Raw genomic sequence first — 21016 nt, forward strand, 5'->3', positions numbered from 1 at the left:
ACTGAGGGTGTTTCCTCTTGGAGCCTGTTTCTGCCAAAATCTATCTGATCTGTGAAATCCATCAAGCTGTACAGAACACCTCCTGAATCAGGCCCACTGGCAGGGTAGGGATCCTGATTGCTTCTGGTGCCCTCTATGCTGTGTGCTGTCCTTTCCTTTCTTGCTTCCAGGACAGGGAAGTGCCAAAGCACTGTGTGTCTGAGTGGGAAATGCTGAGGTAGCTGAGCTTCTCCATGAGCTGTTTAGTATCAGTCTGCCGCTAATCTTGCTTTGAAGAAGCTGGACTCCTGACAGCTTTTGAGCCACTTTCCATCCAGGTACTTAAGGCAATCCCCTTTGACTCCCTTTCAGAAAGCACTTCATTTGCAGAGGGTTTTACTGTCATCTGAATAAGGACATCATTCCCAGTAAGTAAATGTGGTTGTTCAAAGGCTCTATATGATTAGAGTGCCCTAGGCATAGCATCAAAAATGTGGTTGCATAAAAACTGTAGTAGCCACAGGCTCCAGTGGATCTGACCTTGCTGTTCTCTGTGTCCCTGAACAGGGAAGTGGCAAGCCATCAGGAGCAGTGAGGTTTGTGTATGATCTGTGATCTCTTCTCCACGGGTTCAGATGGTCTATGGACAGAAGCTGGGCTATGGACAAGTTCATGGCCAGAAATATTGATTGTATGGAAAACAAAACTCCCGGGTAAACACTCCTGGTTCAGCCTTGAGAGGGAACTTGGCTAGATTAATACAGGAAGTGGTCAGCAGAGATGGGAACTGGAAACTGATTCTCCAAAGTATCTTATAGCCTGAAATCCCAGGAAGTGCAGGATTTTGTGTCTTAGTTCTTTTGTACCAGGGTGTAGCTGAAGCCTCTTTCTTTCCAAGTGAGCTTTATTCTCACAATGCACCATTTTATCTCCTCACTAGTATTCCAGCCAGGCCACCCTGTGTTTTGGATTAATTCTCTATTTTGTTGAGGCTGCAAGAGTTTCCAGGCATGCCTGAAATGAAACAGCCAAGCCAAAGTAGAGTGTTCTCTCTTGCTGTGTATCCTTTGCTATGCAGACTGTTGTGCCTATGGAGACTTTCTGTAGGTCTCATTTGGGGATACAGCCTTACCCTACTCATACCCTCTGGTAAACATGCAGCAATGACAGATTCTGGAAAGATGCAAGTAAGGGTTCCTTTATTTTTTCTATTACCAGTTTTAACCTCCATCAAACTCCTATCAGTTACATCCACACACACACCTTAAATAAGGAATCAAAACAATGAAACTACTTATTAACCTCTGCAGCCTGTTGTTAAAACCTTCTGTTTTCTCATAAGTCTTTCTCCAGTAAATGTTTTTGTTTTCTTTAGCCATTCCCTGAGCACTGGCTCAATACTGTTCAAAACTGGGCAATAAAATGTCATGTAGTCATTCTCTGATCTGGCAAGTCATTGTCAATTTTTCACTTATGTCTTCATTTCTAGTGGGCAAAAAAGAAAGTTTCAGCTTCAGGAAAGCCTTTTCTACTTTAATTCAAAAGAATTTAATAATGAATGTTTTATTGCCAAGTGGTCCTTACTTTTCTGCAGCTGTAGATTTACAGAACTTCAAAGCTGGATGATTAAGGTGCAGTTTTAGTTTGTAGCCAGGCAAGCCAAACAATCTAAACTTCAAAGAAGGGGAGTGTTCTTTAATGTTGTAGGCTTGCTCTTTGTGTTCAGCAAATGGAACTGCTGGGGAAAATGCCATGTGCAGCAGACAAGTGATGTGGCTGCCACTCCCGGGAGGGAGTCTGCTGGCTGCTGTCTGAGAAGAGCAGCCCACACCCAGCAACCTCAGGATATTTGATGGCTGACAATTAGGTCACTTTTTTATGATGTCAACCTATAAGACTTTCAGCTTTGCTTTTGGTATTCTTAAAGCTTCTGTCTCTGTTGACTTCCAGGGGTGGTCATGCTAAAGGCAGGATTTGAGCCTGAGCTCTGTTACCTCTCCTGCTTCGTTTTGTCTGTGACTGTTTTCCTCCTCTGATGTGCTCACAGGATGGATGATTTTATACACATTATGAAAGTTGAGAAAGGCTGTCCTGGTGAAAGGAAGCATTTAATCCATACGACATTGTGGTTTGAGGGGAATAAGGTCCAGGACTGGAAATGAGGATGTTCTGCATCTATACCAGTCATGTTGAAAAGGGGCCACTGTGATTTTGCTCTTGTGTTAATACTTTGTGCAGTTAGCCCAACAATGCATCTCCAGTTCAATACAGCAGAGCGTGGAGAAGAAAGGAGCTAGATAGCTCCATCATTAGGTGGACTTGGAAACTGCGATGGTGTATGGCTTTTCTTTCAACTCTGAAGCCCAAGCAATGTGATCTAACACTTTGTGTTTTATTAAACTCCTTATTGCACTTATCTGGTGGATGCTCCAGTTCAGAAAGTAGAAAAAAAGCCTCATGAGGTAGAAAAGGGCCTGGATAACTCTTCTTGAACTGGTGTGTTATTTACTAGGACTGATTCCTTGACTAGAAATCAGTCTTAAAATTCCAACAAATAAATTCATTCCAGAGGTTTGGGATGCAGCAAGGTGCAAACATGCCATGGTGAATACCCCATGGTATCTGGGATCAAAGCAAGGCACTTGGGTGTAGAGGATGAGTCCACAGTCTGGATCCCAACTTTCGAGTAGTCGGAGCCTCCAGGAAATGGTGTGCTGGATTCCATGGGCCTGGAGATATAAAAGGAGCTGGAAGGACACCACAGAGACACATCTGTTGTTCAGTAAATGACTTGCAAAGCCATGTGGCTCTGGTGCAAATCTTCCTCATCAGTATTAAAATCTGAGTGGAACTGGGGCTTTATACAGTCAGTATCTAGGCTTTTATGGGATCTGGGCCACTCTCTCCACAGGGCTCTGGGATTCAGCAGGCAGAGAGGCCAGCGCTGCCAAGAATCGTAGTGCTCGTGAGGCAGAGTTGGCCAACACTGTGGTGCCTCTCAGTGACCCATGTGCACACTGCTGAGAGAGTGGTGACTTCAGCTCACCAGTTAAAGCTCTCCAAAGAGAGGAGGTGCCAGGCAACCTCTGGAGCTGCTGAGTGAAGGAGCAGCTTTGTGAGACACAGTACTCTCCTAATTTCTGATGTGGCTTTCCCATTTCAAGAGCACTGCTTTGATGAGAAAATGGTTTCCTTTCCATCTTGTGCTGTGAGAACAATTAATCATGCTGTTCGGCTTGTTTTCACTCATTTTTTGCTTTCTAGGGCTGGCACTGCCTTTGCAGTTGCACACAACCAACCTTCCAAACCATATTCCTTGCTTTGTGATAATTGATGTTTGATTAATCCAGGTTGCCTGGATGTGGTAGTTGTGTTTTTCATTCTGACTCTGCTAGCTGCTAGCCAGCATCATACTGGAAATCACTGTCTCTGTATCTCAGTTCCCCACTGGTATGTAGGAATTTCTCATTGTGGCATTCAAGGGATTTTTTTTTTTTTTTTTTAATTTTTATTAAATACAGAGAAGGCATTTCTCCACTGATGCGCAATATAACCTTGGGAAGTAATTTCAGTCTCAGCGCCTGTTCTCTCAAAACACTAATGTTTAATTCTATGTGAAAAGCATATTTCCAACAATGGAGAATCTTTTTTTTAAAATTTCTTTTGTTTGTTAATAGCTAAAGCATACACTGAAATCACTTCTGTTTTCATATACTTCTTGTAAGACTGGTTTGCAATTACTGTTGTGTGACTGTTCCTTATCTGAAAAAGGCAGTCCAAGCTGTGTTAGATATTTTTAATTGGACAGAGCAGTAACAGAACTGGACTAGATGAAGCTGATCTTAGGATAAAGTGTGTGGTATAAAGAGTTCTTTTTACTGTTGGCTTCCTGAGAATCAGCCTTCCTCATATTTAGACTTTCGTATAGACAGGACTAGAATATCTGCAAACAGGAGTATTTGAGACGTACAAGTGTTTGTGCATTTAGAAATATGCTGCTTCATAATGATCATTACAAGCATGTAATGCTTTCATGATTAGTATCTGGATCACCTAACTGATGATCTTAAATTAAAGGCAAGAGAATTAAAACCTCTCTGGAAGGCTGGAGAAGCTGTGTCTGTTTGACAAGTGCTTGCAGATTTGCTTCAGAGACCATGGATCAAGTTTTCACTTAAAGGTAACTGGCAGAGACCAGATGTCAAAGACAATAGTTTACTGCTGTCTTGGGTTTCTGCTTTCACAGTATGAACTATTTAAATAAAAACCATGATACAATGGAACCTTCTGTGTCTTTAATGCTAGAGTACTGAAACTGGCTGCAGTCACAAGCATACAAGCTTACAGTCCTGTTATTTTTCCCTATTATTATTATTATTTCCCTATCCCCTTTTACGGATTTTCAAACTCATCTGATTGCTGTTAACTAAAAAAAAAATGTAGAAGGGAAGAGTAGGAGGCACTTGCTATGCTCCCATCATTCCCTCTGTTACCTGACTGGGCTCTGACAAATCATAAAGCCATCAGTAATTTTTTTTTTTCAGCTTTGCAGACCATTAACCCAAATGGTTCTTTGATTTCCAAACCATGTCCTCCCAGCCCCCTGTGTACCACAGTTTCACTATAGATGCATAATTCATTATCTGGAAAGCTGCTGTTTTAATGTAATATTAAACAGGCAGCAGCTCAGCAGGTGTCCCCAAGGTAAGGAAGGCAGCATGCTGCTGGCAGCAGCTGCTGCCTTTAGGCTTATCAAGATTTCTTTGTTTTGAAACAGAAGCTGGAAGGCTTTTTAATACATTCCCTATCATTGGCCAAGCAGATCCTGGTTTCTGGCTGTAATTCTGCCTTTGACTACAAAGACAAATTCTTATAACGTATTCTGCCTGCCATGGCTGCGTACAGTTCTGTGCTCTTGAGAAAGAAGCAGGGTGAGGAGAGGGAGGAGGCTCACAAGGCAGATGCTTGTGCCCTGGTTCCTGTTTGCATTTTTCTTAGTGGACCAACAGGGCTCAGTGAATCTGTGCAGCAACCCAGCTTATGTCAGCATTTTCAGAATGGGCTTTCTGCTTCTATAAGCATAAAAATACACAAATATATTGTTTGTAGAGGGTATTCCAAATAGTGAGGGTTATATTCTCCTGGCCTCATGCAAGTTCTAGTTCTCTGTGGCTTAAATCTGTGTAATTAGATATACTTCATGTAGTTCATACCACTGGCAGAATCAGCTCAAATGGCAATGCTGGCATTTCTATTTGAATAGTTTATCACAAGGAGGACTGAGCAATGCTTTTTAGTTCTTTGGGATAAGAACTGCATCTTCTGTATTTGAACATCATAAACTATGTTGATGGCTGGGTTTCTGCAGAATATGTGGGTCTTAAAATGGCCATGTGCAAACTGCATGTGCAATGTTTCTTGCTCTAGAGGTAACTGGGGTGTAGGTTACAGAGTTTGGCTGCCCAGTCTCATCATCCATGCTGCAAATACGCTCTCGCACCAGGAGAAAATTGCTCTGTTACATTTGGCTGCTGTACATATCTGTGTTAGCTTTCAGGACTTTTGGGGCAGATTCTTGTGAGTTTCTGAATTCCTGAAGAATTTGTGTCCTTTCTGTGCTCCTTTGTGGAAATTCTTTTAGTTTCCCTTGTTAGTAAAGAGACTCTGACTTCCTAGGACTGTGACCTGGCTTTGGTCAGTAGCCTTGCTTGAAATGTGACAGGCCTGTAAAGTTTCAAATAACATAAGAAGGTTTAGAGGACATTTTGGCAACATAGTGTAAGTGACAGTGTGCTTTACTAAGGGACTGTGAGTGCCAGTATAGTGGAGAAGAGGCTGCTGACCCAGGTTTTCAGATAAAAGGATTTCCCTTTTGCCAGCTAACTGTTCTAGATGAAGACTATCAGGACAGAACATGCAGACTACAATGCCTTGCTGTTCTAGGAAGACCAGAAGAAGTTCAAGGATCTCTGTGGGAAGGATGTCACTTCACTGGAGTTTGCCCCAGTCCATGAGTACTGAGATGTACAGGCAGGAATGGTCATACCAGCTCGGAAGCTGCTGTTTGGAGGAGCTGGGCAGCAATGGCTCAGTGGCTGATTGCTTTTGTGCTGGTGAACTTTCTGCACTATGGGAGTGGAAGCTTGCACAGTAAGGCTTGAGGCAGTTCTGCTGTGCTTGATGAAAATTCTGAATAGTCACAAACCCTAAGTGGGCTTCCATGAGCAGTCTGCCTGAACTGTGGTCTCTAAGATTATACACCTGAGCTTTACTCTCTGTCTCTACAACTCAAAGGTGATTATCTCAGCTTGTCTGATGAGATGCTACCTATGTGCATGCCTTTGGCCTATGGTGGAGACACACAGCTGTCAAGATGGGAGGCAGTGGAAGGGTACATCTGTATGTAATAGTAGCAGTGAATGTTGCAAGACAGAACTTCCATTGGGAAATCCAGAGTCGGAGAGAAGCATTCTGTGCAACATTCCCTTGAATTTCAGTGGGAACAAGGCCACCAGCTGAAGACATCTCTCAGGATGAGCTGCTGTTTACCTAATAGGTTTTTTATTTCTTTTTAGAATCTGATCTAAACCATCATGTCTCTGGAAAGTGAGGTTATATTAGCTAATAACTAACCACTTCAAAGGAACTTCTGTGGACATTCTGATAATGCTATTAACTGGGAGGAGTTTGTTCATTGCCAGTGAGTGGACAGAATTCGAATTGATGTTTCTAAGCACTGTTCTGGTAGCAGTTCACTGACAGTTATCCTAAAACACAAAGAATTGAGGGCCCAGCTTTTTGCATCTGCCCAGCCTGGAGTCCTTTAGCCATCTGCAGCTGTGTTCTGAGTGGCTGCAGTGCTGGGCCCAAGGGACAGGTATGAACTTCCCATTTTTTCCCAAACAATGTTGTTGTGAGAGTGGAGAATGCTGTGTGCTACACAGTCAGGTTTAGAAGATTATTGACCACTCAATGCATAGCCAGATACAGCGAGGAGACTGCTCTAAAATTGTTAGTCTGTGCGAACTGTAACAAGGCTACAGATTTGGATCAGAATATCTCTGAGCTCTTAAGTTTGGATGTGGATCAGCAGTACTTCCATGTGCATTGTCTCATCATTAGTATTGGCAAGGGTTTCTTCAAACTTGCCAATGGCCTACACTATATATGCTTTCGCATTTCAGTCCTTTTTCTGTGTTAATGTGACAAATAGCTTCGTTTTGTGTAAAAACAAAGTCTGCAACTGTTGAGTCCTTAATGATAGTCCATTAATTTGCTGCTGCCAAAACTGTGCTTGTAAAGCTTCAGTTACTTTACTAAAGAAGATAATAATGTTCGTAATTGGTTGGCTTGAATTTCTGCAGTACCCTGTATTCAGTCTACAGAGAATCAGAGTCTTTACAGGCTCTGGCATCTGCAGCCTAAGCTTTACCAGTGGATGGTTTCTTTTCCATCCTCCTTAGTTCAATGTTCAGAGCACTATCTAAGATGGGAGACATGTAGTCCTTTAAAAATACAGTGAAGATGTCTTTGGTTTCATGGTGGATTAAGTGCAGGAGAAAGAAAAAATAGGCTTATGAGGGGCAAGGTGGAGGGGAGAAGGTGGTTGTAGAGAGATGTATTTAGAAGGCATGAACCACTTCATTCCTGTCATGGAGCAGACCTGGCAAATGTGAGCACAACAGTTCCAAAAGAATGCAGAAATTGGATATTATCTCTCCAATATGAAATTATTAAAGAAAAATAGATAAGAATTTACTATTCTGATGTTATAGTAGATAATTTCTTTTCAGAATATAAAATTTTCCTCAACTTTTGTTTTTGGTGTTAAAGATTTGAAGAAATTTATGAGAATTAGAAAATTACTTGTGGTTGCATGGTAATGCATAAAAATTATCCAGTCATTTTCATTCAGATTTTTCAAAGCATGAAGTATCATCATCTTTGGTCAGGAAGGAATTTCCTCCCTTATAATAGCATGTAAACATAACCACAGTTGGAATATATAATTTGATACATTCTTCAGAAGTGTTGAGTACTTGCTGCTTTGGGGAACCACATGGTGCCATATGGCCTGTTTTGCACAGATGAGCTACTATTTTCTGAGTCTTTCATACATACATTTGTAGCTTCTTTTTGTACCCTCAAATTAAGTTGCCTTAATTTAGATGTCTCCTGCAATGTGTCTTGTAGGGACAGACATGCAGCTCCTGCCAGCTGGCCTAAATTGCCTCCTTGTGAGTGTGTGGCTTCTGCTGGCCTGAGAAAAAATTCATTTCCTCTCCTTCCAAATCAGACGTCAGTGAAATGACTCTAGGCACATAGTCCAGGCAGTTCCATGCCATCAACATAAAGGACTGTGCTCATTGTAGCTTTCTAGATCTGAAATATGTTGAGGAAAGACAGTAAGGGTTAGTTTTCTGGAGTGGAAGAAAGGAGGGTAAGGGAAAGCAGCCTGCTATTGCTACAAGGCTGTCTACAGAATGTACTGGGGGAAAAAAAATTTCTTGCTCCCCCTTGTTATCCCTGCTTTCCATCACCAGGTCATTTTCCATGAGGGGATGAAATTACTCCTCTTTGGCATCCTCCTTGCTGGCCTCCTAAACTAGCTGTGACCATGTTGGAAAGGTTTCATCTCTTCCTGCTAGCTAGTAGGAGCTGATAACAAAGTAATTGCAATGCAGCTTGCTTATAGGGATACTGTATGGTGTTGTGGGCACATTTCACAAGCCCCTGTAAAACCTCTCTATTTGGGGAGGCAGTGTGATCATTGTTAATATCTGTTCCTTTTACAGAGCAAATTAATTGTGGGCAGAAGGTGGAGGAATTGGTACCTGAGCTGTGCTGGTACAAGGGAGATGCTGCATCCTTGAAAAAAAATGTACTTAGTTGTGTGTTGTCCCTGGGCTCATCTGAACTCTAAATATTGGGCTGCTGCAGTAGAAGTGGCCTTCCTCCATTGTGAATCCAGGCAACCTAAGCTGTACTTCGTGGCCACAGTGAGCAGCACATCCCAGGCAGCATAGTAGTAGTCTCTTCTCTAAAATTGCAAAGAACTGAAAACAAGGAGACACAAGGGCATGGGTATACTAGTACAATAAATATGTTTTTAATGCCAGAAGTATAACTTAAAAATGACTGCATTTTTTTTACTGAAACGTCTGAAAGTTGAGACAACGGCAGACAAAGCACATTAAGGAAAAATCAGCTCAAGTAGACTCAAATATTACAAAGCACTGAATTCATGTAAGCAGGTTTTACAAGCAGGGGTTCAAGGTGAAGTTTGTGTGTAATGCTGCTTACTTTTTCTTGAAGAGTACTTGAAGTTATTTTTCTCCCTTCCTCTGGTCTTGCGTCTTCTTTTCTGCTTGCCATGGTTCCTGGAGTGTGACATCACTTACTAGCATTTGGCCTACCTGGAATATGGGTTTTGTTTATTTCCAAGGCATTGGTTTATTTGAAGTGATTGGTAGTCTTAAACAGTTCCTCAGTTTAATTAATAGATAAGTCTAGAGTAATGAGGTCACATATGTTACCAAGAAGGGTATCTTGAGGCAGGAGAGTCAAGCTAGCCAGACACAGTTCTTATGTATAACAGGCCAAAGATTTAGTTTCATCTTCATTTCTTGCATATAGTTTTAGTAATCCTACACTTCATCGTGACAGCTGACACAGATCACTAGCCTTAGGTTTATAAGGGTTTTCTGTAGTCCATGTACCAGTACAGAGAAGCTTTATTAGTGACTCTGTTCATGTTAAATCTTGTCAGATGTTTTTGCATAAGAAACCACACTTGTGAGGTCTGATCTCTTTGTTGGTTCATTTTTAAAGCAGTTTAATGGCTTCTGAAACCACGAAAGGTATGGGAGAGGAGAACAGATCACAGGGCTTTTGGATTGCTTAATAGATGGCAGTGGCTTTAGAGTGTTTGTCTGCTTCTGCTTTATTCTCTGGGATGAGGTCTAAGATATGGTATTGAAAAACCATTTACAGACTCACCAAAATCCTCTGCAGTGAATTTTACTTGGAAAATTTGATCAACTTCTACTTGTAACTACCATCGAATTTGGTGAATTGAAAAGAGCTTAAGGAAATTAGGCATTTATATTTGACTGAGAAGTCAATGAGATTTTAGTGCATGCTTGTAAATCCTGCCCTAAGAAACTGTGAACTGTGTCAGTTTATGCACTGAGCTTCCTCATTACAATAAAAGGTATTTAAGATTTCCCTTTCCTCATTGACACAACCAAATGGATGTTGAATGTTATAATCCCCCTAAACTCTTTCCAAACTATGGAAATGAAACACCTTTCACCTACAAACTTTCTTTAGGAAAGTTGCCATTATGTTGTCCATCGGAGATGTGACACAGTGAATGTATTTTGATTCAAAGCTTGTTTTTTTCATTCGCACTCCACGCGATACTAAATTCATGTGCCTTGTTTTTTCTTAGTGTTGTATGCATTTTAAAATATGATCATGCATTTACTCAGCTCCAAATCAACTTCCAACTCATATTCCATATATAGATTAGATGGGTGGGTGGGGATAGATGGACAGATACAAATAAAAAATCATGGCAAGCACACATCACTGTTTACTGTTCTGCTTAATTCCTCACAAATCATACCCATACTGGAAAACCCCCAGTTTCCCTTGTTTTTATCTCACTCCTTGACTACTTCAGATTTTTCTTGCTGTTTTTTTCTGTTCTCAGGAAGCCTAAATGGACCATTCCAAGATGAGTTTTGTATTCACAGAAAATTTTCCATTCTATTAAAGAATAATTCAGAAAAAAAAAAAAGGGGAAAAAAAACCCAGTGAGGTTTAAACTGATGCTAATGGCAGGTTAACCCAGGATTCAGCTGTGTTAGACAGGGTCTATCGCCAGGATTTAGGCTCTTGAAAACCTTTGGTTGGGGTGGAACGTGCTCAGGGTAGAGGTTTAGCATTAGCTGGAAGCAAAGACAAGAAGACTGAAGAAATGGAGTTAGGTTTAAAATGTATGTTCTAAGCATTCTTAATGAACTTTTGCTTACTCATTGATATTTAATTCGTCTCTTTCCATAATCCAAAGATCAAGACAGGTTTTCTTTGTTTTTTTTTTTTTCCCTGCTGTGCAAAGGAAGATTCCCCTTAACAGAGCTGCCCTTACTCTTGACAGAATTCATCTCCTCATTTTTCACCTTCTTTCATTATCAGGGAGATCTTTGAGCCCCAAATTCTGATACTCACCTCTAAGTCAATCATAAAGAGCAGGTCAGGGAAGATGAATCACTGCAATTGTTCTTTTCAGCAGTGAGTGCTAGTTTTTGTCCATTTGTCAAGATCTTTGTTGCTGCTTGTCTGCAATCAAAGGCTTCCTGTCCCTACTTGCTGTAGTACTGAGGGCAAACACGTCAGCTGGGCCTTGTGTTTCCCACCAGCCACCTTTCCCAAATCCAGCCCTGAGCTGCCGTTTGCCTCCCGCGCGCTGCAGCAGCACCTGTGCACAGCCAGCTGAATTTCACTCTCACTGAAAGTACTACAGCTACCATCCACACCAAAGCAGTGCAAACATGTAAACAAACATGTCAGTGTATACACATACACAAGTTATTGTAATTGTGTAACTTCTCAGGAGCCTCACGTAATGACAATACACAAGCACATCAGTAAGAAGAATGATGTAAGAAATGGGTGAAAGGCGAACCAGAGAGGGGGAGGTGGAAGTAAAAGAAGTTACCTAAGCAAAGAAAGAAGCTGCCAACTTCAGAACCCAACAGCAGCTTTGCTTGAGAATATGAAAGTTCCTCCTTTTACATGCAATGAGGTAGTAACATCTCCCATGGAGAAGTCCAGTCCTGTTCCCCCTGAATTTCTGTTCTGTATGGACAAAGGGGATCTAAGGCTTGGTTTCACAAGTGAATCTAAGAAGGTTAAGCTTGAGTAAATGAGGTTCAAGGCAAACAAAAAATTGAAGCTTTTCCTCACTGGAAAAAGCTGTATAAAGGCAGAGGTGCAGTCTGTCTGTTGCAGGTTCTTTGAACAGTAACACAGGGTAGGATAAGTAAATGTAACAAAATTATACCTCACACTTTTCACATTCTGGCAAATGCTTACCGGACTAAGGATGGTCAAAAAAAGAATTTTCAGTAAACAGGGCTTCAAAGAGTATATAGTGACTGCTGCTGCTGTTGCAGCACTCCATCTGAACTTTAGCAAGATTAAGTCCCAGTGGTTTTGCATTTAACCTTCCCTTTTATGGGGCATGGAGAGAAAGCTGAAAGGAGGATCATTTCGAAGGGTTAGGAGGTGAATTCTGTCATTAGCAGGTCATGGCTCCCAGGCCATATGAAATGGAGAAACCATGAGTGGAGGCACAGGAGAGCAGTTCTGCTGGCTTGAGTTAGTCTGGTGCTGGGGAGAGAGCATTTGTGCACTGCAGCTGGGGGCCTGGAGCTAAACTGTTCCCTCCAGGCAAAGATACCTACCAGGGTATGTAAAGCACCTTGACAAAGGGACCTTGGGACAGGGGCAGCAAAGCATTCAAGTCAGCTGGGACCTGCAGCCCTCTTGATGGGGAGCAACAACCAAACAAGTCTCTTAATCTTTCTAGGCTCTTACATTTACTGTATATGCTGACATGGTTGCCATCACCTTTCCCACTCTTTGAGTGGTTCAGTTTCTGTACACCTGGATGAGAGGCAAATAGAGCTGCCAGCTTGCTTCATACAGATGAAATCCAGTCCATCTTGTCCAGCATACGCAGGAAGCCTGCAGCAGGCAACTGAATACAGGATCCCCTGGTCATAGGCTAATGCTAAAGCAAATGGACTGTTCATCCCCAAAGTTAAGCCTCCTGTTCCTGCCACATCTTTTGAGACACTTGCACTCTGTTTGTGTTTGCAGACAGTTTTATTTTGTCTCTGGTCTGGAGATGAAAGTAGCTTTGAGCGAAAGGACTGGAATGTCTGCCCATGGCAATCCTGAGCTACACAGGGTTTGTCTCTGAGGCCCAGTCTTGTTTATATGGAAGCTTGATTAAAGATGAGTGGGAAATTCTGTTCAAGGGTATGAAAAACCCTTGTCTGTGTTTAAAATCGTTAACAGAGTGTTCTTTCCTGTCATGGTGCTGAGTAGCAGACACCATCTTTGATTCACACAATGGAAGTACAGCTTGAGTGCTTCAGGGTTAAGAGTTCAACATCAACCATAGTAAGGGCTGAAGCTCCCTTAGTGGCAGAGAGGAGGTGGGAATTCAGTAGCTGGATATGAACTTCATCCTGCTGTGAGAGGCAAAGCTAAAATTTTGTCTCCAAGTGTTTCTGGACAGGAAGCTTTGAAATTGTTTTCCTGAAACAATTCCTAAAGTCTAGTGTGTTTGATTTGATACAGTGCTGTGTTTCCAGTTCAAACCTGAAATCCAGGACAAGATCCTGGTTTGAGTCTGAGCCCATAAAAGAAATAATGTGAATTTCAGGTAAAATTCTAGATTTCTAAGAAGTTTCTTGTGACATTGTTTCCTTGGGCTGTTTGTTTGTTTGGGGAGGTTGTTGGATTTTTTTGTTTGTTTTTTTTAAGAAGATCTAGGTGTTTGAATTCAGCTGTTTCTCATTCTTGTAACTACCAAGACTCAAAAGCTGTTGAATGTCACAACAATGTAGAGAGATGTGTCTGAACTCTGCCTTTTAGTCACCCATAATTTTTCTGCTTGGTGCCTCAAGGATGTAGTAACAGGAACCAGCCAAGTGTACAAAGAAATATGAGTAATGAAATGAATAAAATGTTATTAAAAAAGAAAAATGTTTACAGGTGGATCTACATGCTCTGCCACTGCATAGTCACATCATACTAGCATAAGAAGCAATTCTGAAGTGCATTCTTATTTCTAAGCTGGCTTTTGTGTGTGGAGTTGCCTTAATTTTCTTGTACTTACATGTCTAGTCACTACTGACTCTCCCACAGGCAGATTGTAGGGTCATGACCTTGCTCCTATTTCAAGTTTCAGTGGGGAAAGCCAAACATGGAGGAACTATATGTAGTCATTGGCAGAATCTCAGGTCTAGTGTGTACAGAAATCTTTTTTTCCCCATCCAGTTTTTACAGACTCAAATAGAAGTATACATGGGGTTTTTTCCCCTAAATGCTTGCATGACAGCTGTCTGTGAAGGTTTAGAAAGCAGCTGGCTGGTCAAAAATAACATCTTAGGGGGAAGGGGACTTGTAGTCAGGTCCCTGTGGTACAGTGATTCTTTGGGAAAATGCTGATGCCAGTTTTGCAGAAGCCCAGTAGGTGATCTTCATGCTCTGCTTATTGTGCTTCTTATGGCAGTCTTTGTATGGATTGGTGCAGCTAATTCCACTATTTACAGCTTGTGATTAATTCTAAGACAAGCTTCTGGTCTCTTCTTGCCCTTCATGCCTTGAGTGGGCAAGGGCTCAGCTGGTACCTTTAAACTTAAGAACAAGAGGTATTTTTACCTTGACCAAACTGTTTGCTGGTGGTGGGACCCATACAGTAAATGTCTTTTTGAGTCTGTTTCATTTCTTTGAAGAATGATGGCCTAGCTTGAGCTCAGGCCATCTATCTGCCAAATACTACATCCTGAAACCCATTTCTGATGTGTATTGAGGGCTGTGGAAAGCCTCTTTTTTTAAGTCGTATTTCCTATAAAATACTTGATCGTGAGAAAGGGCATGTCAGTATGTGTGCTGGGTAAGGTACAAGAATTAGACTTCACTACCTCTGCTTTCACCATGAGGCTGAGTATGTTGGTAAAAAGATTTAGGCAGTGACAGGAATTTCACAGACTGCACTTTTCTGCTCTGACAGTTCTGTATGCAAAGGATGAAGTATGTCATCCTTGCAGTGCAGTATGGCAGGACATTGATCTGTTTAGATGCCTGCATCCTAGCCTTGAGCTAGAGAGCTGTTCTCTTCATATACCTTAAGGAATATGAATAATTCAGTAAATTAAAAAATGGGAGACTGTCCAAGAGGATGGTGTGAGGAAAAAAGCAGAATTTGGGCACACGTGGGGAAAAAGCATCATGGCTTTTGTTTCTTAAGCTGCATGACTAGTCCCTGGTGGCTGTTGTTTCTCCTCTTTACTGAAAGACTGCCTCAGTTTCCCAGTTTAGTGAATTGCTTCTCAGAGAGCTACCAAATACTTCTCCATGCATCTCATTTTACCACTTCTGCTTTGTAAATCAATAAACGTTCCATGAGTGTGTCAAGGCAAGAAAACAATTAATAGCAAGAAAAAGTACTTCCTTGGCCTGCAGGCAGCTCCCAGCTTGCTTCTTTCCCCAGATTAGCAAGGATTTAAGCAGCACATGTTCTGTGTATGCTAAATCATCTCTGTAGAAGCCACAGCATACCATCATCCTGCTCTTATCTCTGAATTCCACGGACAGGCAATCTCAGCTTCTCAGCACAGGCTGGCAGGTTTAGCTTGCCAGTAGGTGCTGAAAGCCATGTAAGCATGGAAACAGCAGTGACACAACGGCTCAGATGTTATCTCTGTAGCAAAGCCAAAGGCAGTTTCCATGGTTATGGAAAAGCTCCAGGCTGCTGGGGATGCAGCTGCTGTACTGGACAGGATCAGTAGCCTTTTCGTACAGAGACTGTTCTAATAAAGCTTTTATGTGTTTGTGTGGCACTCACTAGGTTGTGTCCAGCTCTGGAACATAAAATGAAGGGTGAGGGGAAGCTGTAAATTGGCTGGAGTGAGTACTGACCTAAAAATGAAACAGGAGAAGAGGGTCAAAATGTTTCACATCTTGGAGTATCCACAAGGGACAGTTTTTTATGACAGCTTGAGTGAATTTGATATTCTGGTCAGTGCTTTTCTGACATGTTGTGCACCAACATTAATAGCTCCTGAAGTTCTTACAAGTGGAAGAGTCAGAATCACATCCCCAGCTCTTAACTTTCTTCTGAATTGGATCTCTATTGAGACTATAAATATCCCAGAAACTTGGGGAAAGTGGATGTCCTTGTGACTTCTACATCTGGAGCATTTTCAAATGTCTTGCATTTCACTTGGTCCCCCTTTTGGGTAAAAATCTCTCAATATCTCAGCACAGGTATGTAGAATTAATTTTTTACTTTTCCTATAGGGTCTTACAGCCTGTGCTTTTGCTTTTCTTATTGCTGAGACAGCAGATACAACTTTTCCAGGTTTCCCACACTGGAAATGCACGTTTTGCACTTCTGCTTTGATCTTCTATCAACCTGTGCTCTGTGGGTGATGCAGCACATCAGTAGGAGCTGGCTGTAAAACTGCTCAATTAAAATAATAATTTTATTATTTTGACCCTGATTTTTAGTGGTTTTAAATGTTGATTGCTCTCTTCTGAACTAGATACTAAAAGAGATTTATATTCTGCCTTTCAGGTGGTGCAGGGGACCGGGAAAAGATGCCTGTCAATCATGAGGCTTTCCTGCTCATGGCTAATTCCCAGAATGAAATGGAAGATTGGGTGAAAGCCATCCGACGGGTTATATGGGCTCCATTTGGTGGAGGTATTGCAAATAGCTCACATGCACATAAATTAAAACATTTGCCTCAAGGTAAAACATATTCTTGTGATACTAGGATATGTGTAACACTGTAAAATCACTGAGATGTCTAGATAAGCTCTTGATTGTCTGAAGTGTTTTGAAGCAAGGGATGGGGTTGATTTTTCTTTCTCTTGCCAGGGGATGGACAGGAATGAAAGGGGAGTGCACATCCAGACTGTATAACTGTCTCAGTCAGAAATGGGTGGTGATAACAGACATACCACTATTGTCACTATTCAGTTTTTTACAGCAAATTATTCTGTGGACCTTATGGGGAGGAAAGATTTCCCCAGTTATCTCAATTTTCTTCCGTAAAGGCAGATGCCCATCTCAAACATTTGTACAGCCAGAGACAACAAAACTTTCAATCTTAGTTAAGTTAATGTAGGGCCCAGTTGAGAAGGCAAAGCTTCCACTGGCTTCAATGGGGTGTAGCTTGAGGAAGAACAGGCTCAGGCTGAGTGAACACCTGTAGGGTAATACAGCTGTTGACAATCCCTGTAGTTAAAATGAACAAAACATCCAGCCTTCAGTGTTGATATTATACCACAATCTTCAAATTCTCAAGTCAGCAGATTAGATAGGAGTTGTTTTTGTGGTTTAGCACAGAACAAGGATTCACAGATGTTTTCTTATGGGTTCAGTGTTGGTGACAGCAGCTACTGCCTTGGTACTGGAAACTGGGCTTTGAAGTGACTTGTGTACTACTGATGGAGTTCATGCAAATAGTGGTATCGTATGCAGATAGTGCTGTCAACCTCTTTTGAGAGGTACAGATAAAAAAGTGCCAGATAAGGGCTAGGTAATACAATTACTTTTGCTGAAATGAAGTTACTGGTTTTCCTGGATCTAGGGGGGGAAAAAGTGACCTTGATGCACGAGAAGATCCAGTGTTTGTTAGTCACTTTTACCTGAGGCTTTTTTTTTTTTTTTTTTTTTTTGATGGGGATGTTTTTTTTTCATGGGGATGTTTTGTTTTAAGTGCCTTTTGAAATTTGGAGTCTATGTGTAGCAGCATTTGGTTTGCATGGAGGAGAGACAATCTCTACTGATGCAATTTTTCCAAGGTCCTTCTGTCGCTTAGCAGAGAGGGTGTAGGTACAAAAGTTAGCTTGTAACCTGATCTGAGAGGTTGCATGTGATGCTGTTGTGCTGTGGACAGAAAAAGCCCTCTACTTTCTAGTAGAAAACTGATCCACCATAATTTCTCCTCAAACATGAGGATGTGCTTGTTTTGCTTCCCTTCTGAATTCCAGTCTACATTGAAGGGTCTTTTAGACTGAGCTCAGTGCAGGTCCTCCATTGGAAATCTCAGAATTTCAGAGCTGGTATTTCTGTGGCCATTTGTAGTAGACCTTATGGTGTGTATTTTATAACTTTGCAATGTGCATTTGGGAAATACTGTGAGGAAAAAGGAGACATTCATTCATGACAAATGGTGCACTCTCTAGCAATAGCCATCTTTTGGGCAGTGTACTGTCAGCACTGCTGGTATCAGTGCAAATTTGGCTTCATGTTTTGCTTGTGTTTTTGTCAGTCTCTTGAAGTAGTTTCAAAACAAACATCTTTAAGTATTAAAATAATAAATAATTAAAAATCATAATATTTTAAAAACAAAAACACGAGAATGGCATAAAGGCAGTGATGGATTTCCCTTTTTTTTTTGTTTGTTTGTTTCTTTATGGGGCTAGTATTGTCCTAATTAATTGGCTAAGTTTCTTTACCTTTGAATTTCTCTGCAAAGTGGTCAGATAACATTTTTGTCTTTTCTTTAAATGAGGCAGATTCTCTTATTCTTCCATTCATTCCAGGAACTGGAACTTTATGAAGCACCAAAGAATGTGGAACCAAGACAGCACAGGGGAGATTACAGCAGCGCAGGGGGGAATACGGCAGCTTCTGTTTGTTGCTATTTTCACATGCTGCAGACTTGATCTGGTTCAGTGATCAAAGTCAGTAAAGGCAGCTTTGGCTGTTGCTGGGAGCTGGCTTAAGCACTGTAGAAGAGAAGCACAGGCATTTGCAGAGTTGGAAAGAATTGCAATTGTGTATATATTTTTTCTCTTTCTGTGGATTAAAAACTGCCCAAGAACATGGGCACATGCTGGGCAGTCAGTCTAGCCTGAGCTCTCTGCCCTAATACACAAATGTATTAGCCTAAAGCTAGCTTGGCTATGCCTGCTTTGTAGTCCAAGCTGCAAGAGCAGATCTTTGTGCCATGGTTACTTTTCTGAGCTGGTGAAGTGACAGCTGCTGTCAGGAGTGGTCTTCTACCCCTGGCAACCATGTGGTCCCAGCACGCTTCATTCTGCTAATACTGGTTATGAGTTGTGCAGTAGAAAACGACCTGGCAGGAAAAAAAAGGGGGGGAGGATTTTTGTAGGTAGATTGATGCCTTGGCCCTGCTAACTATGCAGCTGCAACACTAGTAATTCCAGCCCAATGAGGGCAATGGGGAGATGTGAGGGTGTGGAAGAGGGCAGGCTTGTTCATTCTAACTGCAACCCACACGTAAATTGGCTTAAAGAAACCATGGAGCTGCATCCTCAGTTTCTTTGCACTTCACAAAGAATATATAGGAATGTCAATAACTGGGAAACAGTAAAGATATTCAAACCATTGTTCCCTAATGGTTTTAAGCCAGTTTGGGGAAATGATCAAACCTACCCCTTCTCCATCAAAATCAGAGCAGGACAGTTTCCCTGAGTGAAATTCCAGCTTAACTCAAATGTGGGAGGACAATAAACATAGCTGTCTCTGTTTTAATTGAATAATTCGAACTCTGCTTTGCCACCACCACTAATTTGAGAGCCAAGTCTTATCTATCAACACTTTTTAATATATTAAGCTAAAGGGAGGAATTAAAAAGCAGGCTTCATTATTAATATGCAAATATTCAGCCCTGGAGAAGGTTGATATGGTGTAAAAATGAATTATGCCAAGATAAAAGGGAAGGCTTAACCACACTTTAATCTTTGCTGATGTATTGAAGAAACATAAATAAAAAAAGGTTGAGGGTACCTTCTTGCGTGTTGATGCGGGCACATGAACTGTGCTTAAAGGTGAGCAGCAAAGGCTTCTTAAAATAAAACAGAAAACTCCCCAAAGCTGCTGAGGATCACAATTCACTAATAGAAGACACAGTCAGGTTTAAAAGCCATATGGAATGTGTTCTTTGAAATACACTTCAAATGTGGCCTTAAAATAAAATCCTAGAGTTCCGAAGTCTTTTGAAGAAGAGCTGTCTTGTTTATAGGGAAAATAATCTCTTAACAAGTTTCCTTGAGTTTCAGGTTCCTGAATTCTTGAGTCTAGTACATCTCATTCAGAGCAGAAGATTTTTTAAACTGAGATTTGACAGTACTCCATATATTTTGATTGTCTTTCAGAAAGAAGTTTGTCACAGTGACTTGATAAAAGTGAGTTTTGGAGGTACATTCTGACAGAGGGTGATTGAAACTGTTTTCTATGATCCTTATCTCTGTGACAAATTTTGCTCCAAGTTTACACCACTGAAAGCTTATCTAGAGAAGTCCCTCTGTGTCCTACAGTCCTGCCATTCAGTGGCTGCTCTTTAATGTGAAGTGCTTGTAGCAGTGCCACAGTGCTAAATCAAAGGGTTTCTGGCCACAGGCTTGGGTGAGAGTGACCTTGTCCTTGCCCTCCCAAACTGGATGTGTTGAAAGTGTTTGGTGTAGCTGGGGGGAGAGAGGAGATCTTAGACTGTACCCATGTGGTGGGACTGTACTTCTAGTCTGAGGAGGTGCAGCCTCCCAGAAATTCCTTTTCGTGTGCCCACCTCTCAGTTGGCATGCCTTCCTCATGTCTGTCTTGCATCAGCTGGAAAACAGGGTTTGACTAGGACTACATTTCTGGCCATGAGATACAAAACCTCAGCTTTTTGGTGCCTGAGTTGCATGCCAAGTGGCATAACTCTCTCACAGCTCAGCACACAACCAGCACAGCATGGAGACAGAATCATTCTGTGTTAATCTTGATTTATGTTTGTGTTTGTTTTCTTCTGTTTATGTATTCTGTCTTGCCATGAGCAGTTCCTCGCTTCTCTGCCAGAAATACATGTCTCAGCCCCTTTCTTTCTCCATTACTTTATCCTAATTTCTCCTCCTCTTCATCCCAAGCTTTCATCAGTTACTTGTGATGGAGGGGAGGTGAAACAGTTGGAAGGGATGTGTTTCCCTTAGGCAAACATGAAGAGCTTTAGCCCTATGACAAAGTAATTGTGTTGCAAGAGCTTCATGAATAGTTTCTCTGCTCAGGAGGAATAGTCGCTGTTAAACTGGTGGGGTCTGAAGAAGTGCCCATTGAAGAAGCTCTTCTACTGTCATTAATTCCAGACATCTTTCCCATAGAGATAAACCATGATGTGTGGATTCTTTCTTCTTCTGCCAGCAAACAGTGCAGAGAATGGGCTTTTTTGGGAACCAGGGCCCTGTGCAGTTATGCCTTTTATTAGGGGAGAGTTACAAG

General features: G+C 41.5%; 1 protein-coding gene across 6 annotated transcripts in view; it reads left to right on the plus strand.

The window, feature by feature from the left end:
* ARHGAP22 (Rho GTPase activating protein 22) overlaps nt 1-21016 on the plus strand; it is a 132121-nt gene that overhangs the window by 78998 nt on the left and 32107 nt on the right. For 4 of the 6 annotated variants that reach the window (XM_039553654.1, XM_019292293.3, XM_039553657.1 and 1 more), the window contains one exon: nt 16361-16537. The exons of 1 other annotated variant lie outside the window; for it this stretch is intronic. In XM_039553654.1, coding sequence (XP_039409588.1) covers nt 16361-16537 — 177 coding nt within the window. The remainder of the gene's footprint in view (nt 1-16360; nt 16538-21016) is intronic. One more of the 6 variants, XM_039553655.1, reaches the window with a different exon arrangement.

This window comes from Corvus cornix, chromosome 6, assembly GCF_000738735.6.
Source record: "Corvus cornix cornix isolate S_Up_H32 chromosome 6, ASM73873v5, whole genome shotgun sequence".
Taxonomy (NCBI): Eukaryota; Metazoa; Chordata; class Aves; order Passeriformes; family Corvidae; genus Corvus; species Corvus cornix.